Genomic DNA, 10,254 nt, shown 5'->3' with positions numbered 1-10,254 from the left:
AGGAAGTTTTTTCGGGATGTTAATTGATATGTGTGGGATGACCCACTCTTGTTTAAAATTGGTGGTGATCGAATTCTGAGAAGATATGTGACGAAGAAGGTTGGGATATTCTAAGACATGTTTACGAAGGATTAACCGGAGGTCATCATGGTGCGCATGCTATTGCACAGAAGGTGTTTGATCATGGGTAATATTGGCCGACGGTTGTTAAGGATATTGAGGAGTTTATGAAGCTTTGTGATGCATGCCAAAGAACATGAATAGTTCTTGCAAAAATGAGATGCCTCAAAACCCCATACAAATTCTTGAAATCTTTGATGTTTGGGGCATCGATTTCATGGGACCGTTTCCCACGTCGAACGGTAATAAATATATCTAAGTAGCAATTGATTATGTGTCAAAGTGGGTGGAAACCAAGCGTTAGTTACAAATGATGCACGAGTTGTTGTGAAGTTCCTCAAGAAGTTCTTTACTCGTTTTGGTACTCCGAGAGATATTAGTAGTGATCGGGGCACCTATTTTTGTAATACAGTCATGGAGAAAGCGTTATCTCGTTGTGGGGTTATTCATCGTACCTCTACTGCCTATCACCCTCAAACGAATGGTCAAGTTGAGAATGCAAATCGAGGGGTTAAGAGGATTTTGGAAAAGACGGTTGGGGTTAGTCGGAAGGATTGGTCGGAGAAGTTGGATGATGCGTTGTGGGCATTCCGAACCGCGTACAAGACTTCGTTGGGTAATACACCGTTTATGCTTGTCTATGGTAAGGTGATAAGGTTTTATTATTTAACTCTCGTTTGAAGTTGTTTGCAGGTAAATTGAGATCGAAGTGGACGGGACCGTACTTGGTGAAAAATTTTTTCCCGTATGGAGTGGTGGAGTTGGAGAATCCGGATAATAGAACATCCTGGAAGGTAAACGGTCATCGATTAAAGCACTATCTTGGAGGACCGGAGGAATCAATCGAGATGGAGGAAACTCCTCTCAATCCGTCGCACTGAATCTCCACACGAGGGTCTTCAGTTAGAACTCAAGTGTAGAGTTTATACATTCTTTCCTATTTTTATTTCTATTTTATTTTTATTTTTCATTGAGTCACTAACGTAGCTTTTTTAGTTTTTATTTGTTTTTAAGTTTTGAAGGTTTTGAAGAAAGATAGTGTGAGAAAGAAGATCCCCATAAGAAGAGTAGAATGAAAAATTTCAAGTGTGGGGATGGAGCAGCAGGAGCCGTATACTTTATATTTATTTATTTGCTACTGTTATTCTTATTATATATAGGTTGGGTTGGTTGGTTTGGTAATACTTTGAATGATTAATATCTATCAAGTTGATATAAGATATGTTTTTAGCTATTGTTTGTTTTTACCGCTTCCGTTCGTGTGTGAGAAAAGGAGATACTGATTACTGAGCACGTTGGAGTTAGAGGGAAACTTTTGAAAAAGACTTTGACATCATATTTCATGTGCATATTACCAGCTAAGTCTTTTCCATTATTTAGTATTTTTATTTTAAATTTTTGTTTTTGGTTTTAGGTTGTTAGTTTTTTTTGTAGTCCGACTTTATTTTTATTTTTCGTCCTTATCCTTGCATTGAGGATAATGCAAAAGTTAAGTGTGGGGATAGGATAATTAAGTCATAGTTAAAATTTTAATATTATTATAACTTTATTAAAAAAAGGTTTTGAAAAATGTCCCATGAAATTGGTTTTTTGCATTTAAATGGGAGATGAGGTTACTTATCGGGAATTAGTTTTTCAAACTATTAATAATAAAATTGAATTAAAGAAAACGCACTTAACTCGGGATGTGTCGATAGGCCCACCCTTGAGAATGAAAGGGCAGTTTGATAGTTGGTTTAAACGACAAAATATGATTTTTAGTGGGAAACATGTTAAGTCTGTATAAAATACGAGATGAAAGGTCGGGCCATATTCAAGCCTCATATTTAGTTTGATTGTTGAAAATTATAAATTTTATAGAAATCGAAATACGTTATCATACGATTCTTGGGTAGGTTTAACGTTAGAGTATGCCATGTAGCCGGTGATATAAACTAAAATCTTGCACTTCTAGTTTTAGTGGTTAACACTTCATAGGCGTATGGTTTTATAGCCTTAAAGCCTGTATTGATGCGATACTCCGGGGCTCGGAGACCATGGGTCTATATGCGGTTTTTCATCTGGGTATTCATATTTCCTAAGTGGATTTATGGATATTAAAAAAACCTAAAAAGAGCAAACCCGCAGTTTATCTGTCAAACTATAAGTCACTAAACATGATCACTAAGTGCTTTAAAAGTACAAATTCACTACTGACTTGATCGTACACGCTGTAAATCATATGAGGTCCCCATGCTGGAGTCTCATTACCATTAAGAAACGGACCACACGGGACACATCATATGTAAGCCCTACAGATGAATTCGTGCATACTCACCTATGGAGATGGAACTTGGGGTGTTGCTTGATAACGGGGTTATGTCATGTAGTGGGGAACACTAGCTAGTTAGTTAAATAATTGAACCTTAATCGTATCTAATGGTTGCTTGGTAGACTTTGATGCTTAAACTTAGGTCGATAAACAATATTCTTGATCGTCTTAGCTATTCATAAAAAAATGTGCAACAAAGTTTTAATCTGCTATTTATGAGGTTTGAGTCAAGTTGGAATGGTTTGATCTGGTAAAATCTAAAATAAAACGGGTCTTGACTGTGGGTTCCACTAGATTATATAAAAATAGTAATAATAATAATAATAATAATAATAATAATAATAATAATAGTTGGATCTTATTTGTCCCGGTAAAGACAAAGGCACGGGTTTAAGTGAACAACAATATCGGTGATCGCAGTTTTTGCGTTGTTCTGAAATTTAATATAACCTAATATGTTTTTAAGACCGTATTTCTTCGATTCTGATCTCATTGTAACTAGACTTTTTCAGGGATGAAAAAAAAGATAAGTGTGGGGATATTTGATTTAACGTTTTATATACATAAAACGCGTGTACATTTTATTTAATATTTTATTAGTTTGTTCGGTTTTATGTAAGATTTGCATACTACTAACATGCTTTTATATTTAGGTTCCGGGTTTCAATTGTGATGAAAAGAAGGCGAAAAACAAGCGAAAACGAGCTAAATTGGAGAACCAGAGCATCAGGAAACGAACTGGACCGAACCAGGAGTGAACCGGACCGGACTAGGCCACCCCCCTTGTTTTCCGGATCGCCGCACGACGCAGAGGGATTAGGCCCGCTGCGCGGTGCGGTGGACCCCATTCTAGAACCTTCAACACGATTTTTAGGGTTTAGGCATTGTATTTCCTACATAAAGACCCCTAAACTCAAACTTAAACATACCCTGAAGAAGCCATCCGAATTTGTGGAGTTACAAGGCTTAGGATTGCAACTTTTGAATGTTTTGGAGTTGAAGAATCATTCGGTGGAGTGCTCATTGTTTGAAGACGAAGAACGCGGGTTTTATCTTTTGTTTTCTTTCATTTTCCTTTATTATCACCATGAATTCTTGCAAGATTGTTTTGTTTAAATTTAAGATGCTGGGCTAAAACTTTATGAACTACTTATGCTTATGATGAACCAATTTTGATGTTGCTATTTGACTTGGATTTATTTATCATTATGTCAGGACCGGGAATCAGGTGCAAACCGTGAAAAGTTGACAAGAACACACTGACTCAGTTACCCAAAGGCCTATTGAATATCCCGGTCGAATCAGGATATCCAACGAATGGGAACGAAGGTGTGATGTTTTAGACACGAAACAATAACAGATAATCAATAAGAACACATTCAAAGACAAAGATTCACTGTATTTAATACATCATTCAATGAAACAGTTAAAGGAATGTCTAGGGTTTCGTGACGGCGGCGGCGGTACGAGGAAACAAATAGAATATTCTTTTGGAATGTTTCTCGTATTGCGTGCGTCGTTATCTATGCCCTAAATGGAAACCTAGGACCCTATTTATAGACTCTGACATTCCTTTTAGAAGTTCCTAATCATTATATAATGAAAGACAAAATAAATACAAGTGTAAGAGTCTTCGAGCAAGGTTTGTCTCTTGCTCGAGCAGACTTAGTATGCAGGGTATGCTCGATGAGTGTCTTCAAGCATACTTTACTTAGAATATATTCAGTGAAGATATTCTCCTCCAGCAAGCTTAATTCCTCTTGACCAATCCTTGCTTTGCTCAAACTAGTCCATTGAGCAAGCTCATTCTTCTCGATGTCTTCAGTCTTGTCCTTAGACTTATTGAACAATCTTTAGCATGCTCGGATGTAAATCTTGCTCGGGGAACTAAACTATGCTCGAAGTCCTTGCTTTAAACACATGACATCTTCTTATTGCATCCATGCTTGTCCCCATGTGCTCGACCATCCTGTGCTCGTAACACTTGGTTAAAACTTGTATGATCAAGCTGTTTGCTCGATTGGCAATCCATGCTCGATAGAAGAATACTCTTGCTCATTGAAGTGTAGCTTGCTCGAAGCCTTAACACTTAGAAGAATTCACCACTAACGGTTCTGAAGACCTTGCTCAAAGTAGTAAAACCATGCTAGATAGTCTAAGCTTGCTCGAAGTCCATACTTAGCTGCTTCTTGAGGAGGTTGAGAAGATTCCAATCTTCCTTATAGAAAATCCGACCCAACAATCTCCCCCTAGATTGGAACAAGCTCATATGCACCAAAACACACCTGCATAGAGTTACACATGTATCAGATATCAAAGATAAATCATTTAAGAACATGTCATTTCATTACATAACAAGGAATTCTGCCACTTGGGCATTACACATAAAATTTTTACATCAAAATACGACTGAAACTAAAATTACAAAGATAAGCAGAATTGAATTAATCATCATTAAGTATCTATTCTGCTATCTCCTCCTCCTGCTCCTTATGTTAGATTTTTCCTTTTGCAGTTTGACAAGAGCGACCTTTTGCTTGATCATGTCTAATTCCACAGCATCAGAGGAGTAAATGGGAAACTCTGCATCTACTTTATCTTGGAGATCTAGAGGACGTATGAATTGAAGATCCCCATCATACCGGATCACAGCAATGGTTATACCCAATTCATTCCTAAGAGAGATTGAGTCATTTTGCTGGTTGTAAGTGGTGTAGGTGATTCTTCCATTATGCTGCACAACCGAATTTGGTTCTAGCATCTCCTGCCTCATAGCTAAGCACTCCTTTAAAGTCTTTCTTTTACCATGTGAGCTGCTAGCTTAAGTTTTTCTTTTCTTGGTTTTAAAGAGGGAGAGTTCCAAGGTATGCACTTCATTAATTCTTTTGTTTTTTTTCTTCCTCTCAGCCTGGCTACGTATCTCTCATCTCTTCTTCTTCAGGAATGGGAATCCCTTTTTTGATTGTTCTTTAATAAATCTTGAGAGATCATTTCTTTGTTTCCCTGCCAGTTGGCTTCTATCCTGACTGTCATGTAATTTCAGTGTAGCCATCTTCTTCAATTGTTCTTCGGAGAAATTTCCCAAATCATCTTTGAAGATGATGAGAGTTTCTTCCTTATCTTCAGTGACCACCCTCAAGGTCTTTGATATCTTGTCATAACAGAGATTTGTAGGCAAGTTTAAATTTCTTGGTGGTTCAGGCCTTACAATCCCTGACCTTGGGGTTCGGGTTGTGCTTCCCTGTGGATGTTTCTTTGTCGGTTCTAGCCCAGCTTCTTTATACCATTGTCTTATGGTCTCATCTGTTTGTACTAATAACTTCACATTTTTGCCCCCCTTTTATGAAGACCAATCATCATCTCTGCTCTAACTTCTTCCTCTGCTCTCTGCTTGGCATCTTGCAGTCATCTTTGGGTTTCCAAATACAATTTATGTTCTCTATTGTATATATCAATCAATTGTTCATGAGGCATATTTTGAAATTGTTCTTCGGTCATCCCTTTCTTCATTACAATCTTCTTCAATATTTGTACCCTTTGAGGGTCTTCAAACCACTTTCTAACATCCTCTTCTTTCATTTTAGCTTCATCTCTCTCATTCTCCAATCTCATCCTTAACCCTCTTTCTCTCACATAATCTTCTTGACTTTTCTTATCTTTGTGGGAATCTTTTACTAGTTGAATTTTTCTTTTTCAGATCTTCAAGTGAAAGATTTATCAATGAGTTGTAACTGTAACCATATAGTTGGAGAAACTTTATGTCATTATGTTTGGCCTTCAATACTTCATATTCAGTTTCATCCCTGGCCTCTTTTTCAGTTCTTTTCTTGATGCTATTCGATTCTACCAATACTCTTTCTCCTTTTTCTTTCTTCTTAGTTACCTTTTCCACATAATCTGAAATATCATCTACCAAAGCATTCTTGCAAATTCTATCAATTGTGTCAAAGGATTGCAAGTTTAGGAATGCAGGTTTGTTTCCAGCTTTTATCAACAAATCTCTTTTTAGTTCCCTTTTTCTCCAGCCTTCAGCCTCTTGATGAATACTTTCTTTTGTCATTCTTTCAATATATCTCTCATCATATTCAAGCCTTATTAAATAGGCTTTATCTTCATTCTTCCTTTCATCATCTTTCAATCCTATCTCTTCTTCATCATCAAAATCAACAAGTTCATCAATGTTGTGAAGGGCTACGATCATTGGTTCTTCCAGATTGATAGATTGAGCTCCTTCAACTTCTGCAGATCTAGCCTCCCTTCTCTTGTACACTTTTACTTTCATAGATTTCTGCATTTTTGGCTTGGGAGTTTCAAATTTAGATGTTTCTTTTCTTTTCAAAGAATCTCTTGCTTCAGTTTCATGCTCTGTTGGCTCAGTGATTATTGGTTCTTCATTCACAGTCTTCTTCACTTCATCGCCAGATTGTGTGATTATTGGCTTATTTGATTGTGTTGCAGGTTCCTCATCAAAAATCTCTTTAATAATTGGTTCTTGCACTGGTATTTCTTCATCTTCTTGATTCACTTCAAAAACTATAGGTTCAGTAGATTCAACAGGCTCTTCAACTACTGGTTCTGAACTCTTGCTCAAGTTTATGAAGTTTTTTGTGCCATTTTCGCAGCCTCTACTATCTCAGGATAATGCCCTTCAGGCTTGTTCAGTATGTCTATCAGATCTTTCATTATTATTAGTTTCACCATAGAACTTGCTGATATCTCAATTGTTTCATCCTCTTCTTGATTAACAGGACCTAAACCAAGTTCTTGTTCTTTATGTGTTTCTGGTTCAGGTTCTTCACTTTCAGGCTCAGATATGATTGGCTCAGATGGTGTGGGTTCAGGTTCAGCTTGCACAGGCTCAGTTACCACTGGCTCATCGGTTTGTGTAGGCTCTTGATCATCAACATTATGTTTTTCTTTTAGAGCCTCCAGTGTAGCCTTAATCGCATCATCTGCCTCCTTCCTCATTCTCTCATTCTCTTCTTCTTATTCTTTCATTTTAATTAGTGCTTCAAGCACTTCTTGAGGAATTTCATCATCTTCTTCTTGAGCCTTTTGATTTATTGTATTCAGATCTTCATTCATTAGTCTCATGGCTGTTTTGACATTTTCCACTTCAGCCATATCTGGATCAATTACATTATCTTTCATGAGTATGTCATCACCATATTTCACTTTGTGTAGGGACTTGGGATGTAGGTTATCATCTGTATATGCAATCCCTTTCCCTTTCTATTTTCTCTTTAACTTTTCTTCTTCTGTTTCATCTTCCACATCATGCTCCCCCTCATCATCAGCGTCTCCCTCGTATTCTTGATTAATCATATTCAAGGCATTTGAGGGTCCAACTTCTTCATCAGAACTTGCATATAGATTTTCAGTTAGTTTTAAGCCCACAGCATCTGCATATTCAAGTTTCTCCCCCTCTTTTGGTGCATCGGAGGTCTTCTCAACCTCAGAGTGCCCCTCTAGGGTTCGAAATTTCAATAAAGCATGTTGCAACACTTTTTCAAGTGCTTGATTTCACAGTGTCAGCACAACATTCTTCTCTCTTAACAAAATGTTTTCAAATTCAAGCTCTGCATTTTGAACAACAACGTCATAGGGATTTAGACTGGATGGTGGAGTTTCTTGGGTAGGCTTAAAGTCAGGTTCTGAGTAGGGTTCTGGTTCAGAAGTTTCTGGAGATGGAGGCTTATAGGTTTCAGGTTCATTTGAGGTGGGTTGGGTAGGTTTAGCAATAGTAGTAGTAGGTTGGTCGTGTATTGGGGAGGATGGTGGTGTTGAAATATGTGTATCTTGAACCGGTTGTGCTGGTTGAGAAACAGGTGGTGAGGAATTGATTGTGTCATGTAATAGAGATGTTGGTGGTGAAGGAACATGTGCATCATGAATCTCTTCAGTGTCAGATACTTCAGGTTCAATAGTGGCAGGGGAGGAGGGAATATTTTCATCAGCATCACCAAGTTCAACAGAGTCAGTGTAATCATGGTATTCTTTAGGAGGTGGTGAATCTGGAGGAGTAATTCTCTGTATGGTATCAGCAACATTTGATATTACATTTGCAATAAACACATCCATAGGCTCAGTAGCTCTGTTGCTAGGACCTTCAACTGGCTCATCAATCTGATCATTTATTTTCAAATCTCCACCCACTATCTCTGCATCAGCTCCGTAATGAGCAATTTGTCCAATCACAGGCTAATTACCAATACCATCATCATTGTCACCATTACCTTCATTAATAGCATCATTACCATCTGGACCATTGTCCCCTCCATCATTTTGATCATCATTTTCACTATCATCACCATCTTCATCATCACTGTTTCCTGGAGTTCCAGGCAAATCAATGGCACCTAAGGCTGGCACAAGCAGCCATCGGAGAACATCCCAATCATTATTTTCTATAAACTTTCTCTTTGCATCTTTAATTCTCTGGCATATATTCGGATCTTGTAGTCTTAAAACTTTACCTGTTTGTTGAAGATCCGGCAATGATCTGTTTATCAATATCTGCAGGAACCTTGGATACATAAGGAACCGCTGATTCACTTCTTTCTCAGCATTTGACACCAAACCGTTGAAGATTAATCTTAACACATTGAATGGCTGTTGGTACAAAATCGCCACAGAGAGAGTGCCAAGCTCCCTGCTCAGTAGTGTCCAAGTCCCTCTCCTTGGAGATAAGGACTGGATGACATGATGGATCAGAAAACAATGTAGCAGTGGAAAGCTGCCCTTCTGAAACTGTCCCTCTTTCACATCTCCTTGGTAATCCATAGTCTCCTGAAAAATTCTTAACAGTCTTGGAGCTGAATAAGATGGTTGAGCGTCAAAATTGTCATTCAGGTTCAACGCAGTTCTTATGGAAGCTTCTGTAATCTCAATATCATGATTTAGGACAGAGGCCTCAATCCTCTTCCCGTTAACATCATTCACATAAGTGGCCGAGCCCCAAAAATCTGAAATGTGGTTCCTGTAAATTGTAGGGCTTTCAGTGAGGGATACTCTCAGGTTGGAATTCCAAAAGTGATCATTAGCTCCAACTCATGGTTATCATCATCTAGCTCCAACTGAGCGGACATATTGTGCCTCTTTTCGAATTTTAGGGCTATCAGTTATGCAAAAATAAAACAATAGTCTATACATAAAGTTGCAGAAACAATATGCGAAGGTAGTTAGAGAAGATTAGCGTCTTCAGTAACCTGTTCCATAGTAATATACGTACCTTCAAAAACAAGTAAACAATTAGTCCGAAATTCAATTTGAAACCCTAATTTCGAAATCGGCTAGACGATAGTCGAACAACGATATCTTACCAAGGTCGAAACAAAGCTAATGGCTAATGTCAAAGTGTGTTTGAGCAGAGATTGAGTATTCGAGTAAGAAGGGGATGAACGAGCAAGAGGCTTGCTATTAGGTTTAAGAGAGGGCGAAAATATGTGTAAGGTTTCTAAGTCCCCCTTTTATACCTAACGTTTAGGTAGTATAGTACCTGCGTTTGTCGTCTAGTGCACGACAGTTGTCATTTAATTTCAAATTCAATGTACCTCCCTTGCTCAAGCATATAGCCAAAATAACAGCTGGCTCCCACTGTACTCGTGTACATAGTACAATCCTTGCTCGACGTACTTGTATGATTATAATGCTCGAGCACTAGTACACTTGAGATACTTTGCTCGAATACACTTGTGCTCGATGCCTTAGCCAATGTTAATGGATATTGGTTTGCTTGCTCGAGTATAGGATCATGCTCAACAAGAAGTGTACTCAACAATACTTAATAAAATTTCCTTAGTCATGTATACGTGAGACAAACT

General features: G+C 37.9%; 1 protein-coding gene across 1 annotated transcript; it reads left to right on the top strand.

Moving 5' to 3' along the window:
- The first annotated feature begins 534 nt into the window (after positions 1-534).
- Positions 535-1,001, top strand: LOC143541111 (uncharacterized). The gene is made up of 2 exons (XM_077034016.1): positions 535-736; positions 814-1,001. Exons 1-2 carry the CDS (start codon positions 535-537, stop codon positions 999-1,001), a joined length of 390 nt encoding a protein of 129 aa, XP_076890131.1.
- The last annotated feature ends 9,253 nt before the right edge of the window (positions 1,002-10,254 follow it).

Source organism: Bidens hawaiensis, unplaced genomic scaffold (assembly GCF_021521415.1).
Source record: "Bidens hawaiensis isolate Kalapana, Puna unplaced genomic scaffold, B.hawaiensis_p1.1 tig00012468_1, whole genome shotgun sequence".
Lineage (NCBI taxonomy): Eukaryota > Viridiplantae > Streptophyta > Magnoliopsida > Asterales > Asteraceae > Bidens > Bidens hawaiensis.
The sequence above is the reverse complement of the archived record's forward strand: the minus strand, read 5'-3'. Positions and strand labels throughout refer to the sequence as shown.